Source organism: Brachyhypopomus gauderio, chromosome 4, assembly GCF_052324685.1.
Source record: "Brachyhypopomus gauderio isolate BG-103 chromosome 4, BGAUD_0.2, whole genome shotgun sequence".
Classification (NCBI taxonomy): Eukaryota; Metazoa; Chordata; class Actinopteri; order Gymnotiformes; family Hypopomidae; genus Brachyhypopomus; species Brachyhypopomus gauderio.
In genome coordinates, this window is record NC_135214.1 from 24,729,613 (window position 1) to 24,749,629 (window position 20,017).

Below are 20,017 nucleotides of genomic sequence, written 5' to 3' on the forward strand. Positions count from 1 at the left end.
ATATATAAACAAGCCTTTATTAGTTACAAAAAACACTCCTTTTAACGTTTAGGTTTTAACTTTGTGAACTCTCCTGTGGAGGTTGTGCAGTCCAATACAAATGCTGAAAGGACTGCTTACTTATATCAAAGAAATGTAAATAAAGTCACTTTTATATAAACATTCTGTGTTTTGTGTTGTGGACAGAGGCGGGGGGTTGGATAGAATCAGTTGGTTGTGTGTGTTGGTTTGAGATAAGGGTAAATTAGAGGGGTCTCTCGCCGAAGGGCTGGATTCAAGGGAACGGATGAAGGCTTTGGCATAAGTCTGATGCGGAAGACGTAATGAGACGATAACATGTACACTGTGCCAAGAACGTAGCATCTGCAGCCTGTTACCGCTTCCAACAAACACTTCAACCACAACTACCAACCAGAGGAAGTACCCTAAGAGCAAAACCCTCTACAATACTCCATATCTTCCTTTCTTTTGAGATGATGTGCATGCAGATTGGGCTATGATATGGTGTGTTCATTATGTGCTGGTTCTGAAACCGTCCACAGACGTTCACCCCTCCTCCCTGACGCCCCTGGCAGTAGAAGGTAAAGTGGGGTCTTTCTTTACGGCCTCTGAAGCCAAACTGCCTCGGCCTCCTTCAGTAATCAATGTTGTAGTTGTAGATGTAGTCCAGTGAGTCTGTGAGTTCAGTTTCTGGTTGGGTGACGTTTTCCTCAGGGATATCAGTGAACATCCAGGAGTCATACCAGGACATGGTGGTCTCAGTGGTTGTGGGGGCAGTGGTGGTGGTGGTGGTAGTGGGCATGGTGGTTGTTGGCGGTAATGTAGTGGTCGTCATGGCAGCCAGAAGCCTCTGTTGACGGAGGCGACGAAGACGTCGGAGACGTTGGAGACGGCCTCTTTTAGTAAGTTTACCGTTGTTGGCAGGGATTTGGTTGCTAATGCTGTATCGGCCGCTGTTGCCATGTGAGACGTAGCGACTCCGTCCTCCGGTGCTTAGTAATCGGATAGGCTTGTTGCCATGGAGAGCCATGATCTCTTTGATGCGGTTCCAGTTGGACTTGCTGAGCTCGAAGTTGCAAATGGTGGCGCCGGGTTCGAACCCCACGACACACAGACGTGTGGAGGAGGAGTGGCCATCAGCACGTGCTGTCACACGGTACTCACCAGGGTTCAGCAGACGCCAGTAATCCCCAGCCTCCCCTGGGAACCACACATTTATTTTACCACACAATGAGGTTAATGAGGACGCGTCATGTATGGTACTAACCTGTGATCCGATTTCATCAATCTTGACCTTGCACGCATCAAAGCATAAACATAAGGCGTCAGTGTTAATGTACAGTCCTCACCTGTGGTGACATCATGGTTAACTCCCTCCACGGAGACTGTGGCGTTTACAATGCGATTACCATCCTTGTCTCTCACAACCCCCTTTATTCCACGATGCACCTGGAAAGGTGAACAGTTTAACTCACATAGGAAGCAATCCTATTTTTAAAGAATTTAGCAAATACTGCTACTGTGAAATTGGTAGCAAGGGATATTTGCGCCAAACGATTGAACACTGCCAATTCTGATCTACAGTTAGTCGGCATGAAACTTCAGATCATCCGAGCATGCAAAATAAAGTCTGATTTACAGTTTGAATAAGTTATCAAATAAAGTCCAATCTACTAATTAGCATAATCTCATCAGTCATGATCTCATTGAAGTATAAAAACTGACATCTGTTGATAGGAATGTGAATACATCACCCTAAGCATGCCCAGACCATCTGGGCTCCAGGTGTGTTTAGCGGAGGCAGCTGTGAGCAGCTCACCTGCTCTATGAGAGTGAGCAGAGCCTCTCTGTTATGTTCCCACTCTCGGAGAAGCTCACTCTGATGGGGAAACTTATCACAGCCCAGGAAGATGGACAGCTCAAAACAGTTGGTGTGCAGATAGCTGAAATCATTCATACCTGCAACAAATAAATAACCAATATAGTTACAAGGTATGGTCATCTTGAAATACTAAATCGCAATTTTCATTTAGATTTGGACCAAATTGCTTGGGTGGTTATTTCTATGTGGAACTAGACATGTTTCCATTGTCATATTACATGGAGAGCAACATGGATACATGGAATCACATCATCATGGCATCTCTCCATCAGTACTTACTTCCCGGAATGGGCTTCCACTTGGCCCGGTTGACAATACCCATTCCGCCCGTAGGGTCTTCGGTATGGCAACCCCCACGATAGGTATTAGTCATACTGCGGTGGGTGGAGGCATACGATATGGCCAGCCAACGGAACAAGGACTGGTCTTCCACCATCCTGATTTCCTCTTCTGGCTCTGCCTCTCCATACCCCTCCCTGTAGCCCTCTGGATACCCCTCCTGGTACCCCTCCTGGTACCCTTCAGAGTGACCTTCATGGTGGTAGCCTTGAGTCTCCTGATGGTACTCCTGGTTCTCATGTTGGTAACCTTCTTGGTTGTAGCCATAGTTCTCCTGGTGATAACCATGAGTTTCTTGGTTGTAGCCATAGTTCTCCTGGTGATAACCATGAGTTTCTTGGTTGTAACCATAGTTCTCCTGGTGATAACCATGGGTTTCATGGTTGTAACCATAGTTCTCCTGGTGGTACCCGATGTGGAGATAAGGATTTGGCCCTTCCTCATCCTCCTCTTCCTCGTACTGGCGCTTGAATCTGCCTGCCCTGGGGTTCATCTTCTTCTCCTGCTCCTCGGACTCCTTGGTGAGTCGACGCATGTCAAAGGGGTAAGTTACCATCCTCTCACCACCCTGCAGGTTGGCTCCCAGAACAAAGGGGTGGCTCTCCATCCAGGACAGGAGGGCCCGGGTCTCCACAGCTAACTGAACAGACACATGGTGAACAGCAAATGAGGTTTGTACTGCATATATCAGTTCAACTGGCTCACAGTAATCTGTAGTCATAGTCATGTCTAAGGAAGAGCTGATAACTGGGGACAGAGTGTATTTAGCCTTGATGTGTACTATATTTAGCATAGCAGCTACTTGGAGCATAAGTATGTCTACGTTTTCATTTGTGTCCCTTAAAATATATAATCTGCATCATTTGTAACAATTCTCTTACAGGTCCATTTTCAGCCAGGTAGCCGTCAGGAATGGGCACATGGTGATTCGGGGTCAGTTTGGGCACCATGCCCTTGTCCTCCGCATCCCAGTATATGTTATTGAGGTCTGGAAAGTTCTGGAAAATGTCATGGCCGTCCTCGGTCCAGTGGCCCAAGGTCCAGCTGCCCAGCTCCGACCCCTGAGACAGCAGGAGCGATGACAAAGTTTATTCTACATATCCACAGTGCCTTTAGAAAAGCAGATTAGCATCCAAAACGCTAACGCTAAACACTGACAGCTAGCTCTTTACCAACTGCAGACATTCTGATGTTCTAACCATGTTAACTTGACCAGGCAAAGACCGGAGCATCTGCATTAGATTATGTTTAATGGGCTTGGACTATTCTAATCATCTCGTCTTTTGAATTCAATCTTCTATCACGATTGTACAAGCATGCAGATCGAAAGGCACTGCCCACCCTCTCAGACGCCTTCACATGGCCGTCGGGGTTGACCGAGGGTACGAGGTGGATGCGCGTTCCTTCCACCAGGCGGCGCACTCGCGGGTTGCCGTCCTTGTGCTCTTTGCACAGGTATTGCATGAACATCAGTAGGAGTTCCCTGCCCAGAGCCTCGTTACCATGGTAGCCAGCCGTGTAGCGGAACTCGGGCTCTCCTGGGGAGGCGGGATCACGACGGCTTTGGGTTACAAACACTCAGCAGTTCTTATTTTTTCAGTGCGTATAATGTTGAGATTTTCAAGAAGGCGAATAATGTGTCGATGTTTAAATCCCAATTAAGAGAACCTCACATATATTCAATCAGTTTACATAATATTTAGGCATTTTAACAGGTTTGATTGGTTCTAAAGGGATACCTGCTTGTCAGAGGTGTATAATCCAGGTTCAGAAAGTAAGTCCTCACCAGGATTTTGCTCAAGTTTGCTAGATTTTCTAATTAGTGCAATCCAGGTAAAATTAGTGGAATCAACACAATCCAGGAAGCCTGAGCAAAATCCTGGTGAGGACTTTTACTTTCTGAACCTGGAATATACACCTCTGCTGCTTGTCTCACCTGTCTCATGGACCCCTGGGTTGCCAGTGAACTCCATGGCATAGATCTGGAGACCTTTTGAACTCTGACCAAGGGTGTATAACTTAGTGATGTTGGGACACTCATCCGAAATCGACTTCATCAGCTGCAACAAGCAACAACTGAAATTAATCCCAACATTAAATTGTGTTTAATAATAATAAATAATAATAAATCACATTTATTATCTCATTGTCTGGTTTGAAGTTTGCCCAGGTTACCCTGCAGTTCATATCACACTCTTTGTCTCACCTTCTCCATGTCGTGGTAGCTGTGGTATGTGTAATCCAAATCGTCTCTGGGTGTCACCTCATTCTGACTCTGATACACACTGAGGGGATCTGAGGGACATGTAAACTTCTCTTAAGGAAGCCCTTCCAAGTGCTTATCTTATTAACACAGTTGCTTTACTATTATTGTAATGGTAGTAATGGTAGTAATGGTAGTAATGGTTGCGCGACTCACCAGGCACAGGGCAGCCCAGGACCTCCATCCTCATGCACATGGTGCCGTTCCAGCTCTGCGGCAGGATGCGGATGTAACGCGCCACCACCGGCTCCACGAACTGGGCCATGACAGGAGTGTGTTTATCAGAGTTCCCAAAGAACAGCTGGGAGAGCAGAGTGCGGGACAGGGGGACAGGGAGACAGGAGGACAGGGGGACAGGGAGACAGGGGGACAGGGGCATCAGAGGAGTTGAAGGAATAACTGTAGTGTGGTGGAAAGACTCACAGGATGACCTCCAAGATCTCCTGAACCTCTCCTAGCCTTTACCAGCGGAAGTTGAAAGATGTATATACACAAATGGGTGAAATGCCACATTAACAACAACATAAACAACAATGTTGAGCTTGAAAACAACAGATCAACAGAACATAAATACACGAGTGTCTGCAGCGGTGAATGACAGACCAGTCTGACTACGTACCCAATCAGTATATCCATCATGGAGGACTGTCCACTCTCGGCTGTCATTACTGAACGCCACATAGTATGAGGTCACATAGTCGTTTCTAAAAGATCAAACAGTAATTTACCAGCACAATACTCATTCCGCTTTCTGAATCACATGTACCACACAGTATCAGTAAGAGTGGGGGATTTTTATTTTTTTTTATGGGGGATTTTTGTCTCTCACTCCAAGGGGTCGTCGCGACCCTGCGTGATGACCCCGGTGAACTCGGTGAGTGTCCTGGCGTCCAGTTCGATCCAGTGAGCCTTCTCCTCGGGGTTACCACACCACGCCCCTCCGTTCATGTCGTCCTCATCTCCAGACGCCTGCACGGGTGAAGGCCACGGGCCGAGAGGACATGATCAGACAGACGCTGCTTAGTGCTTTAGTTTCAGTTGAATGAGGTACACCAGGGTTTCTATGAGAACACCGCCCTATTCGTCCCACGGTAACACTCAGAGCAGCATAATTACCATCCTGTGCTGTCCTGGATTACTCCAGAAACAGAATTAGGAAACAATGACATATCTAATGAGTGTGTACATGAGTGTGTGTGTGTGCATGAGTGTGTGTGTTACCTGAATATTTAGGCGAGCTCTCTGGGGCCCGTAACGGTGATGACTCATGGATGACGTCAGTAGCTGATCAGCCTCCACGCGATGAGACTCCATTCCCAGAGGTGGACAGACTGAGATTCAGAGGAGAAGATCAATAACAAAGAAACACAGATCCGGCAGGGATTTCGCCTTACATCACAGTACAGGCACAGTGGTATTGTGTGTGATTAACATTATGGCTGCTCCATGTATTCCAGGTTGTGGTTTCCTCCAGTGTGGTAACAGCAGAAGAAGGCAGCATCTCTGACCCAGGGCAGATTGTGTTGTGTCATAAAGGGCCTGCGTTGGCCTGCGTTGGCCTGCGTTGGCCTGCGTTGGCCTGCGTTGGCCTGCGTAACTGGGCCAGGACACAAGGATCTTGGGTCATCTCTTGTTTTGCTTTGAGTGAGGCCATTATACATCTGTTTCATGAGCAGGGAGAACTTCTGGAATGTTTCTAAGTTCTCTTTGAGAAGAAACAGCTGTGGAAGTGGGACACAGATTTGGCAGGATATTGCCTGACCTGATCATTGCAAATGAACAAAAGCTGTTTATGTGTTTCAGGGTCTCTGTGTCAGGGCTGGCTCGGATGCCGTGCCGTCCACGTCCGCTAGGGGCACCCGAGCCAGTCCTAGACTCCAGCAGCGCAATCAGCAATGATCTGTCTCACCTGTTGCCATGGCTTCATAAGGAAGCGTTTGGAGACAGATCATTGCTGATTCGTTTTGGTCTCATGCCGTCTCGTACTCAGCCTTCTCTCTCGTGTCTCGCTCCTAAGGTGTCTCGCCACCTTACTCTTGCTTTTTCTAGCCCTCTCTTGTCTCTATCTTTTACCTTTACTTATTCCTACCTCCTGCGCCACGTCTGGCCCATCTCAAGTTTTCCACCAACCTTATCTCTTCCTGTCAGTTACTCTTTTGTTTTTGGGAAGGGTTTTTGTTTTGTTGCGGCGTACGCCTCTGGCCAGCCACTTCCCCTGGGTTCCTTAGTTCGTTTTACGCGTTGACTTTTTCCGCGTTCTTTCAGTTACCTTTATTTTCCTACCTTGTCTTCACGGTTTTAGTATTGCATTTCTACGCGTTGAGTTTTCCGCGTCCTGGTGAGTTTCGTTTTACTTCTGAGTGTATGCGGAGTGGTATTCTGTTGTGTTTTCTGTTTGTTCGCGCGTGTCTATGTGATAAGCACTTCTCCCTATTTGTTCCTAACGGCATTTGGGTTCTATTCTCCCTTCGTTTTCTTACGCGTGTGTACCGGTCTGTACACCCCGCGTTACACTCTGCTTATCTCTCCTCACTTCTCTCATTGTCTCACAGCCTGCAGTACCCCCCACACTGGGCCCTCCACACTAGACCCTTCACACTGGACACCCCACACTGGGCCCTCCACACTGGGCCCTCCACACTGGCTCCTCGACACTGGGCCCCCCACACTGGGCCCTCCACACTGGGCCCTCCACACTGGACACCCCACACTGGGCCCTCCACACTGGACACCCCACACTGGGCCCTCCACATTGGGCCCTCTACACTGGACACCCCACACTGGGCCCTCCACACTGGACACCCCACACTGGACACCCCACACTTGGCCCTCCACACTGAACACACCACACTGGGCCCTCCACACTGAACACACCACACTGGGCCCTACACACTGGGCCCTCCACACTGAACACACTACACTGGGCCCTACACACTGGGCCCTCCAGGTCAGCTGGCAGGACAGTCAGTGCTTCTGCCTCCAAACTCCAAGTTTCTGTGATTGTTCTGGAAGTTTCTGTGATTGCTCCATTTAATCTTTTAAAACTCCTCCTTTTAAGCCTCCTCTTTGCCGGCACACCCTTTACCCCATAGTATGTGGGCTTGTTTTTGTGTCTGTTTCTTGTTTCTGTAGTAATGCAAGAGGGTTTAGGCTTTATGAAAAGTGCTAGATAAACACACAATTAGACAGTGAGGTCTGAGCCCAGGGTCCTGCTTCACACCACAACGTCCACCACAGCCATTAAAGTGTGTGTAAAAAATGACGTGTAGGAAAACTCCAGGCAGTTCTAAGAAATACTGTCTCACTATGTTCAGCACAGTGTAGTTTCCACAGAGACACACAGACAATTGCTGTACTCACATTTGGGCTCTTTGTAGACGCGTGGGGGCGGCCTGTTGATCCTGCGTGCTCTCTCTTCCTCTTCCTCTCTCCACCTCTGCTCTCTCTCTACAGAGAAATTGTTTACCAAAGTCTTCAGTCAGATGAGTGTCAATATCATGGTTAGAACCACTGCATCAGGGTCACTATGGACCTGTTGTCAGTGTTGATCAGATTTCACTCTGAATTCATTTGTGCTTATTCTGGATTCATTGAGTGTGTGTTATCCAACAGTCAAACTTTATGATCCTATATTATCTGTTTCTTCTATCAGTTGGTCTGCAGCTCTGTCCCATCTGTGAATCTGTCACGTGTGAATCAGTCCTGCACGTTCAGCTGAGATGCCCAGGAGACAGGAAGGCCCACAAACCCTCCACCTCCACCAGTCCCCTCCCCCCCCCCACACCTCCCCTCCCCTCAGCTCCATATTTTAACATTCAGCAGACAGATGGGGACACGTCAGCAGGACCTAACCCACAGCTAGTGGACCCCCCCACACATACACTCACACCAGAACCTCCCCATACACCCTCACACCAGAACCCACCCCCCACACACCCTGACACCAGAACCCCCCACACACCTTCACACCAGAACCCCCCACACACCCTCACACCAGAACCCACCTCCACACCCTCACACCAGAACCCCCCACACACTCTCACACCAGAACTTCCCCATACACCCTCACACCAGAACCTCCCCATACAACCTCACACCAGAACCCACCCCCCACACACCCTCACACCAGAACCCCCCACACACCCTCACACCAGAACCCACCTCCACACCCTCACACCAGAACCCCCCACACACTCTCACATCAGAACCTCCCCATACACCCTCACACCAGAACCCACCCCCCACACACCCTGACACCAGAACCCCCCACACACCCTCACACCAGAACCCACCCCCACACCCTGACACCAGAACCCCCCACACACCCTCACACCAGAACTTCCCCATACACCCTCACACCAGAACCTCCCCATACAACCTCACACCAGAACCCACCCCCAACACACCCTCACACCAGAACCCACCCCCACACACCCTCACACCAGAACCCACCTCCACACCCTCACACCAGAACCCCCCACACACCCTCACACCAGAACTTCCCCATACACCCTCACACCAGAACATCCCCATACAACCTCACACCAGAACCCACCCCCAACACACCCTCACACCAGAACCCACCTCCACACCCTCACACCAGAACCCCCCACACACCCTCACACCAGAACTTCCCCATAAACCCTCACACCAGAACCTCCCCATACAACCTCACACCAGAATCCACCCCCACACACCCTCACACCAGAACCCCCCCAATTTGCCTTTTCAGTGTCTCTGCTCCGTACTCTATGTTTTTACAAGACTCAGCTGTGTCTGCACTGATTTTGTGTGTGTGTGCACATGTGTGTGTGTGTGTGTGTGTGTCTGTGTGTGTTTGTGTAACTAACGTCTGTCCCCAGAAGCTGCTCTGGTCTCATGTTCAGTCTATATTGCCCTGTACTCTTCCTGTGAGCCATGCTGTTAAAAGGCTGTGAGTCAAACACTGTGATTAATCTATCACACTTCCTGGCCTCTTTACAACCACACAGACCTTTATGAGATCAAAGAAAGTTCAGGTTTGTGTTCTTAATAATGGCTTATGTGTTCACTTATACAAAATCCTGTGGAGGGGGTGTGTGTGGAGGGTGTGTGTGTGGAGCATGTGTATGTGGAGCTTGTATGTGTGAAGGGTGTGTGTGTGGAGCGTGTATGTGTGGAGGGTGTGTGTGTGTGTGTGTGTGTGTGTGGGGATGGTGTGTATGTGGCAGAAACATGGCTCAGTGTTCTACCAGATGCATGTGTTGAGCTAGTACTGAGTGGAATAGATGCTAGCTATTTGTTAAGCTGCCTTTACACTTTACATCCAGGTGGAGTGTGTGGCTGAAAGCTTCTACAGCACACGTTATTTCCAAACCTTCTCAAAGATGAATGCAAGAATGCAAAAGAAATTATAACGTACAGAAAAAACACAGCCATAGTTAGTCATCATGCTTGTCAGATGTAATTTCTTCAAACTGGTTTATACTTATGTCTAATTCACAGCTAGGGGTAATTACAAAGTGAGCTGAACTTGTGAGCTGAACTCCTGTGACGGTGAGCTGAATGACTACACGCTCAGAGCTGAGCTTCAGTAAACGGTGCTAATTTGGCCTGGCAGAGGGATGTAAACTCTTGAATTCCCTGAGGAGGAACAGAGGAGTTGGGCGTACCTCTCTCCTCCTGCTCCGTGCTCTCCTTTCTTCTCTCCTCCTGCTCCGTGATCTCCTTCTCTCTCTCCTTTTCCTGTCTCTTCTCTGCAGGAAAACAAAGAAGTTGAACAAGAACCTTATTGCCCTGAAATGCAAATCCATTGCAATTAAAAAGCAATTACAGGTTATATTATTGCATGCGGTGTGCAGGAAAGATCCAAACAAATGTTTAGATGATTAAAAGCTTAAATGTTTACAAACACATGATTTGACTGTTTATTATAGAGCCATAGCTATAATTTAGATATTAACTTTGCCCTGGTGTGGTTATCTTCAAGGCAGATGCCAATCGCCATGGTGACACTTGTTCTATTAAATAAAACTGAAATTATGAATTATGAATAAAAATCCTCAAAAAACCTTCTATGTACTCTGACTGTAAGTGCCATCTTAGACATGAAAAAACAGAAAACAGAAGACCCAAGGAACACACTCAAAACACTCTGAACACTCACCGAACACATGGAACACACACTGAACACAAAGAACACAGAAAACACAGAACGCACATTGAACTCACACAGAACACGGAAAACACACAGATCACATGAGATCCTTTCTGTCACTCTGGTTTCGTCTTTTCATTTGAATGTCATTGAAGTCATCTCTGTGTGTCTCTCTCTCTCTTTCACAGTCTTTCTCACAGTCTTTTTTTCTCATTTTCACAGTCTCAGTCTCTCTCACAGTCTCTCTCTCCCTCTTTCTCTCTGTCTCTCTCTGTCTCTCTCAGTCTCTCTCTCTGCTCTGGCTCGGAGGACTACGTGTCTGGCTCCACCTGTTGTGGTAGCTCAGATCTCTGTAGAAATGTTTACTTCGGAGAAAGATGCAGTAAAGAAATGACAGACCACAGTGCCTGTGTTCTAATTCAGGCCAAGAACTTAGCCAAACTGTCATTGTTTTATTTATGCTATTGCCCTGAATAAACTCTATAAAATTACAGATGTCTGTTCAGAGAGACCGAACGGTGTCTGTACAGTAAGTGTAAAGCAGATGATCTATATATGGTGTCTGAATGTTGCCCAGTGCACATAACGTATGACTTGTGTACCGTGTTCATATTCGTACTCCTCATCCCACTTGCTTTCATACGGGGGCACTGTAGGCTCCTCTGAAACAAAAAGAGTGAAAGGACCAGATTAACAGATTAACTATCTCTGCTCTCGCACCAGGACATTAGGATTTAGAGGAGTGGAGACGCAGACTGCAGCCGCTCTTGCGAGGGGTTTTGTAGATGAGCGGGTTATGACGCATGAAGATGTTGCTTACGGACGGTTCCCACAGTGCTACTGCTCCCAGTACTGCCACATCAGACATTTCAGACTTTTAATGGACTGTATAAAAACAAGTTTATAAAAAGATTTTTAAAAGTGCTGCTTTATGGCACTTGTTGTGTAATTAATAGTTTTATTGTCTTTTATGAGGTACATAAATCTACGTTTTAAAATGGCATATACAATAGGTCAACCAGGGCATTTGTGGCGTACATAATCCCACTGAAGGAGTCTGCTACATTGTTTCCTCGTAAGAGACTTTAGAGAACACTGTTGGCGGGCAGTTGGGTTTCACTCCACATATAAGACTCACCCGAGGCGCTGTAAACCCAGTCACTGTCTGTGGGGCTGATCACCTTCCCATCTGGGAAAGGGAGGCTCTCTGGTACTTCATCTGTTAGTGCAGACACACAGAACAAACACACAGAGGTTGGGACCACAGTGGGGACACAGGAATGAAAGACCCTAGGGGCACTTAAATGTTCCAGTGGGGACACAGGACTGAAGGACCCTAGGGACTTACATGTGGCATCCCAGTAGTCATCAGTTTCTCCGCCGGGACCTCCAACAACTGGGACTTTGACTGTGGGTTCATCTACATTCCAGTAATCTTCTGCACATGGTGGGAACAGAGGTTAAAGACCAGACAGCAGAAGGAGGAGGAGAACTATGAAAAAATGCACTGTTGCTAATCAGTGTATAATGTGTACTGAGTGTATGATGTGATCTGAGTCTGTGTGATGTGATCTGAGTCTGTGTGATGTGTACTGAGTGTGTGTATAATGTGTACTGAGTGTATGATGTGATCTGAGTCTGTGTGATGTGATCTGAGTCTGTGTGATGTGTACTGAGTGTGTGTATAATGTGTACTGAGTGTATGATGTTATCTGAGTCTGTGTGATGTGTACTGAGTGTGTGTGATGTGTACTGAGTGTGTGTATAATGTGTACTGAGTGTATGATGTGATCTGAGTCTGTGTGATGTGATCGGAGTCTGTGTGATGTGTACTGAGTGTGTGTATAATGTGTACTGAGTGTGTGATGTGATCTGCGTCTGTGTGATGTGTACTGAGTCTGTGTGATGTGTACTGAGTGTGTGTATAATGTGTACTGAGTGTATGATGTGATCTGAGTCTGTGTGATGTGATCTGAGTCTGTGTGATGTGTACTGAGTGTGTGTATAATGTGTACTGAGTGTGTGATGTGATCTGCGTCTGTGTGATTTGTACTGTGTATAATGTGTACTGAGTGTGTGATGTGATCTGAGTCTGTGATATGTACTGAGTGTGTGTATAATGTGTACTGAGTGTGTGATGTGATCTGAATCTGTGTGATGTGTACTGAGTGTGTGATGTGATCTGAGTCTGTGTGATGTGTACTGAGTGTTTGTGATGTGTACTGAGTCTGTGTATAATGTGTACTGAGTGTGTGATGTGATCTGCGTCTGTGTGATTTGTACTGTGTATAATGTGTACTGAGTGTGTGATGTGATCTGAGTCTGTGATATGTACTGAGTGTGTGTATAATGTGTACTGAGTGTGTGATGTGATCTGAATCTGTGTGATGTGTACTGAGTGTGTGATGTGATCTGAGTCTGTGTGATGTGTACTGAGTATTTGTGATGTGTACTAAGTCTGTGTATAATGTGTACTGAGTGTGTGATGTGATCTGAGTCTGTGTGATGTGTACGGAGTCTGTATGATTTAACTGAGTCTGTGTGATATGTTCTGAGTCTGTGTGATGTAATCTAAGTTCGTGTATAATAATAAATAATAAACTGACCATGAATACATTTGAAAACCATCACTAGAACCTTAAAATCTATTCTAAAGCTGACAGGTAACCAGTGCAGTGAGTGGAGTGCAGGTGTAATATGATCTCTCTTTCTCCTGCAGGTAAGGACCCTTGCAGCCGCGTTCTGAACTCGCTGTAGGTGAGAAATAGAGCTCTTTGGAAGAGCAGATAGAACAGCGTCACAATAATCTAGCCTTGATGTGATAAATGCATGGACAAGTTTTTCACTATCAGCAGGAGAGAGCATATCTCGGACCTTAGCAATGTTTCAGAGGTGAAAATAAGCTGTCTTGCATGTAGTCATGATATGTGATTTGAAGTTGAACTCATTAGACTAGTAATGTGTACTGAGTCTGTGTATAATGTGTGATGAGTCTGTGTGATGTGTACTGTGTGTGTAGAACACATACTGATGTCACACCTGATTCAGGAAAGGGTTCAGGATACTCCTCTGCGTCCGGTTTGAAGTCCGTGGGAAAGTGTGCAGGAGTGTCTGTTGGCCTCTCTGTGGGCGGAGCCACAGCAACAGTGGTGGGTGTCTCTGTTGTGTACACTGTAAAAAACCAGCAGTTACACTCACTGAGTTCACATATAACCATAATCACCAAGTTCACATGTAACCATTGTCATTGATATCAGAGACACCAATTGCTACTTCAGTGCCAACCATTCTGCTGTATATCTGTTTGACTGTTTGAAGTTTAAGTTCAATTATAGCTCAGATTCCATATCCATAATCATGTAGCGTATGAAGGAGAGAAATCTTTGCTCTTTAAACAGACATTTTAAACTGGACTGATTGGCTTTTATCACTGAGATGTAGTGATGTGTTTTAAGTCTCCAACCTTCATCCCAGTATTGGTCATACTCTGGGTCATCGAACTCCTCATACTCGATCACAGAAGTGGTCGTCGGTGGTAACGTGGTGGTGGTAGTCGTGGTGATAATGGTGGTGGTCTCCATTTTATTCTTTTTTCCTTTCTTCTTCTTCTCTCCTTTGGGTTTCTTGGTGGGTTTGGGGCCTTTAGGTTTCTTGGTGGGTTTGGGCTCTCTCTGTCTCTTGCCTCTCCCCTGATCCTGGGGGTCTCTGCGAACTCTCTTTGCTTGATAAAGACACAAAGGCAGATGAAGGCGGATGTCACACACATGACAACTGATGAAATGAGAAGTGTATATGCCTCATTAAAGGTCATATGGTTAATACAGGTCATTACAGGTCGTATGACAGGTTAATACAGGTCATTACAGGTCATATAACAGGTTAATACAGGTCATTACAGGTCATATAACAGGTTAATACAGGTCATTACAGGTCATATAACAGGTTAATACAGGTCATATCTTTGGGATCATACACTGGGACATGTGTTCTGACTACCATGCTATACTTCCAACTAAGTGCAGTAGAACTGGTTCCCATTTTCATTAAGGCTAGAAAAACAACACAGTCACTATGGAATATGCACATGATGTCAGAAAATATACAAAAAAGGTGTTTCAGTCTCAGCAGCAGTGACATCATTAAACAACGTTTAGTAATGTCAGTTTCAGTCCAGACTCATTATCCCTATGAAGCCCAGCGACTCCGCAGGGGCCGGACCAAACGTTACTCTTCCATTCAGACTCAGCTCACTGTCTCTTTCCTGGCCTCCACGACTGCATTAAACAAACCCTGAACTAGGTCTAGAGGGCCTCTGGCTGGACCTCAGACAACCTGTCCAACTTTCCAACACATGGTTCAGAACTGCTGGCATATTCCATCAGCAAACATGTCCAAAGAGCCTCGAGTATTGGAGAGAAAATGTCTCCTCATCCCAGAGTAAATACAGCAGGGAGGTGAGAGTAAGACAAACAGTCATATTGACAACCTGCAGCTTGACACACATTTTCTGTTTACTGTCATGTATACACACTATAAAATATCACCATATTACCATAATTAATAACTTAATATTGCTTTCTTATTACCTATATATTGCCTTATTAATAATAATAATAATAATAATAATAATAATAATAATACACTTTATTTATAAGCGCCTTTCACAACACTTTACAAGAAATAAATAAAACATGCAAAGGAACACAAAATGCACTAAAGGACACAAAACATTCAAGAGACAATAGAGTAAACAGGTGAACAGGTGAGTTTTGAGTCTAGATGAAGATGAAGAGAATCGATGTTGTGGTGGGAGGTCAGGTGGGAGGGAGTTCCAGAGTTTGGGAGCAGAGCAGCTGAAAGCGTAGCAGTGGAAATCAATATAAAATGTGCGAGGTAAATGATGAAAAGGAGGGGCCCCAGGACAGAACCCTGGGGCACATCAGAAGAAACAGGGGAAGACGGAGACCTGAAGGATTTGAGTTGGATGAACTGAGTACGGCCTGAGAGATGCGATCAAGTGCGATATGGTTAATGTGATTTTGATGAAATTTGGTGTATTTTTTAAAGAAATCGTTTGTCATGGACAATCATCGCATATAAACATTTAGGGCATTTTGCAGATGCTCTTATCCAGAGCAAATTATAAGTGCTTTACCATCTGTTCATTGCAGCTCGGTCAAAAACCACCAACAATAAAAACTCAAAAGAACTTTATACAGTACTGCCAGAGTAATACTGTATGTGCAGTACTGCCAGAATAATACTGAATGTGCTTACAGTACTGTATATACAGAACTGCATTTGACAAGACTGACTATTCAGCTCTGTATATGTTCAGAGTATTCTGGTAGTTTTGTGGTATGGACAGTGATGTTCTGAGCATCACTCACCGAGCACGTGCACGTGACCTTCTGCCTGCCACACCCCACCGCCGCTCTCAGCCACACACGTGTACACGCCCGCATCCTCCATGCCGGCCGCACAGATGGTCAGCGTGTTCGATGAGACATCGGCAGGTGAGCTCAGCCTGATGTTCTCATGGGTCTCTGAGATCTTCTCTCCAGCAGGACCAAACCACACGATGCTCTCGGCTTCTCCAAACACTGAAACCACATTGAGCAATTTGCACATTTAGACACTTTTGAGGGGCACAACTGGAGACTCTTTCTTAAATGGAATCTGCTCATTCGGTCCTATGTAATATATTCATTTGATTCTCATTAATCTGTTCACTTTGTCCTATGTAATCTGTTTATTAGGTTCTATTTAATCTGTTCATTTGACTTTATGTAATCTGTTTGGTTCTGTGTAATCTGTTTATTAGGTTATATGTAATGTAATTATTAATATAGTACCTGTTCTATGTAATCTGTAATGGGTTTATTAGGTTTTATGTCATCTGTTATTAATGTAGTATATCTTCTGTGTAATGGGTTTATTATATGTTTATTTATATGTTGTATGCTTACTGACCTTTGCACAGAAGAGTTTTACAGTGTCCCAGCTGGACTCTTCTGTGTGAGGGTGTTACCATTACTCGCAACAGATCTAGAGAAAACAGAATGTACACGCACACACGCATACACGTGTACACACACACACACACACACACACACACACACACACACACACACACACACACACACACACACACACACACACACACACACACACACTCTTGTGTTTTAGCCTTCAGTTGTTGACACACACTCTGGCACATGACGCTGACGTGTGGGATCTCTCTCCCTCTCAGTTCCCCACAGAAGGTTCCAAGTTTTCCAGAACCTTCCTCCCCACTGCACTGATGTCCTCATCAAACACACAGCCAGACTGAGACTCCCAGCCACAGGAGCGTGTACTGAACCTGACAGGCGTTTATTGATGCCTCAGTGCTGGGTCTTCCTCTGCAGTCAGAAACATCCACCTCTCAACTGCCTGATCTTCACACGTCCAGCAGGTTCTGAAGTTCTATACCCCTCCCAGCCACGAGAGATGGAGAAATGCACCAGTGGCATGAAATATTCCAGACCTTCTCCCTGACACTGCACCTGTTCCTGCTCTGAACCACCAAGTTCTGTTCTTCAGCAGAGGGACGCAGGGAATATGCCAGGGTGGAGATGTGCAGGTGGAGAGGTGGAGAGGCTAGTAAAGCTCACCATCTCCCCAACACCAGACCCCTGGCCTCCCCAACACCAGACAGCAGGTCTCCCCAACACCTGGGCACATCCTCGTCAAGCTTCTCATGTTTGTTAAAGTGAACTTCCAGAGCGGACTATAGCATGCTGTGTTCAGATGGGTACAACCATTTTATGTACCTGGAGTAGTTTCTCCAGGAACAGAGCAACTGACTGGTAAAATTATCCTGCAAGCCCAAGATCTGAAAATGCACTCACAGGGAATTTTGTGGAATTAAACTTTCCTACAGCCGTGTTTCTCTAGGCATTCTCCTTACTCAGACTGAAACCATCGGTCGTGCGTGCCAATAAGAAAGAGTCCATTAGTACGGAAAATGCTGCATTAAAGAACACAACCCATATCATTACTCATGTTTCCTGAGCAAAATATCACTCACTCGCTCAGACAATAATAAATCCTGTCTCACATTAATTATGTCAATGCAATAAACATTTAAAACTTTACCAGAACTTCAGTTCCACCACTGAGTCATTTAGATGCACAGGTGTTGGACAGATCTTCTAGTAGTGATTCTAGTAGTGATTCTAGTAGTGTTTGAATGACATTCGGTAGAGTGGTTGTACAGAGCTGGAGTGTGCGTGTCTTATCTTCAAGGTGCTCAGCTTTTGGCAAAGGTTTCTGCCACAGGAATCCTGAGTCAGCCGTACACAGTGTCAGGGTGATTGCTGCTTGAACTACACTTTTGCTCATCTCCCAGATTTGAGTTGGATAAGTAAGTGTGAGTTCCTCTGTCAACAGGTGTGTGAGCGCACTACATCATTTTGGCTGATACTTCCCTCGTGAAACTGAGACAAACTCTGGCATGGTCACCTGAAACTGCTTCCCTGATCCTCAATCTGCTCAGGGCAGTCAGTGAACATGAACGTCCCTAAATTTAATTGTGAATGTCACTGTTAAAGAAGCTTTTGTCATCGTTTACATTTTAAACATTCCTTACCTGTTCTGGGATCAGTCTTCTTGTTCCCATCTTGGTTAGTTTTTCCATAGTTCACCACAGCGTCACCGTCTGCGGTGTCCAGAAACACTGCCCCGGGCACAGACGGCGTTAACGCATAGAGGCAGAGGACCGTCAGTGCAGCGTGGACACGGTATCCAGGCATGGTGGCGTCGGCACTCACGCTGCTGTAGACAGCACAGAAAGACACAGGGGAACACAGAGCTCGAGCAAGAGAGGGTGAGCCAGACTGAGTCTGGAAGAGACAGAGTGAAAGAGGGTGGAGAAAGAGAGAGAGAGGGAAGGAGGGAGAGAGAGAGAGTAAGGGAGGGAGGGGTGAAGGGAGATGGAGGAGGGTCTGGTATGAAGGAGACTATGAAGGAGAAGAATGAGGGGAAAAGAGAGAGACAGGGAGAGAGAGAGAAAAAGGGGGAGAGAGACAGAGACGGAGAGAATGAATCTCAGGCCTGATGATGGACTGCTGCCATTGACCTGCAGGGTACAGAGACAGTCAGTCAGCTGAGCAAAGATCATTTTAAATATTAATTTCAGTTCTTGCACTTAGGAGCCAAGAGGGAGAGCTAGAAGCCCCACTGAAACTCTTCACCCAGACCAGGGTGTCTGTGGAGGGGGAGATATCTGTAACTCTTCACCCAGACCAGGGTGTCTGTGGAGGGGGAGATATCTGTAACTCTTCACCCAGACCAGGGTGTCTGTGGAGGGGGAGATATCTGTAACTCTTCACCCAGACCAGGGTGTCTGTGGGGGGGGAGATATCTGTAACTCTTCACCCAGACCAGGGGGTCTGTGGAGGGGGAGACGTTTGTATCTCTTCCCAGGCTGAAGAAGTCCAAGTATAACACCACAGCTGTAGCACAACTCTGTGCTGTTCTGGACGTGTTCTGGGTTCTGGATGTGGTTTGGGTTGGAGCTTTGTGAGGACATTAAAACAGAAGACATGGCGACAAATGAAAGAAGAGTCGTCCCCCCCCCCCAAAAAAAAGCAACCTAGCAACCATCTGATTGGTCTTTTAACTCCTTTTAACATCTTATCACATCATTCGTAAGAATGTGGGGCAGAAATGTCTGGAAGCCTCTGGAAGGTTCTGCAGATGGTTTCTATCTTGCTTCATTCTGACAGACATGATAGGTATGTGGAAATTGCTCTGCATATATTTTGAAGTGTATAATCATATACGATAACAGATAAAGGGATTTTCGCTGTTTCCTTCGGACAGCACAGTTAGATTCAGAGACCTTCAGTATAGAACAGCACGTGCAGCTGGAGACCAAACCTGAATCACAGTCATCACATAACAATCCACCCTCATTGGCAGGGAGTATATATTTCTGTATGCAGCGAGGCCGTCTGGTTAGGGTTTTATTATGGTCCAGTAAATCTGACTGGAGGTATGTGCCAGGAACACGAGATCTAAGGTTTGAATGACAGCAGGAAGTCCCGCCTCCCCGGGGTAATGGGACTTCTAGACAGAATGTGCAGCTTTATATCTGAGTTACGTTTTCTGTGCTGCCCAGTGGGTCTGGAGATTCCAGTGTTCAGTGGTGTCATATATCCAAACACTGTCACCCTCAAACAGAGAGAGAGAAACGATCCCTCCTGCTGTATAAATATTTATCCACAGAGGGGCAGTGAATTAAGACCCAGCACCAGTCCGGGCCCCAGCACGGTGTGTTTGTCTTCAGTCTGACCTTTGACACCGAGCAAACCTGCCAATGAGAGTGATTTAAATTTATACTTATGCCATT

The 20,017-nt window shown here is 46.2% G+C and overlaps 1 protein-coding gene across 1 annotated transcript; it reads right to left on the reverse strand.

Annotated features, from left to right (window-relative positions):
* Window position 1: 1 nt before the first annotated feature.
* On the reverse strand, window positions 2-18,568 carry aebp1b (AE binding protein 1b). The gene is made up of 22 exons (XM_077003229.1): window positions 18,254-18,568; window positions 16,594-16,668; window positions 16,011-16,223; window positions 14,084-14,341; window positions 13,660-13,791; window positions 11,969-12,058; window positions 11,759-11,839; window positions 11,223-11,282; window positions 10,136-10,219; window positions 7,845-7,931; window positions 5,706-5,815; window positions 5,314-5,453; window positions 5,104-5,188; window positions 4,641-4,785; window positions 4,428-4,516; window positions 4,158-4,281; window positions 3,563-3,759; window positions 3,103-3,282; window positions 2,162-2,861; window positions 1,820-1,959; window positions 1,350-1,449; window positions 2-1,200 (listed from the first exon to the last, which is right to left on the reverse strand). Exons 1-22 carry the CDS (start codon window positions 18,414-18,416, stop codon window positions 635-637), a joined length of 3,819 nt encoding a protein of 1,272 aa, XP_076859344.1. The 5' UTR covers window positions 18,417-18,568; the 3' UTR covers window positions 2-634.
* Window positions 18,569-20,017: the final 1,449 nt, after the last annotated feature.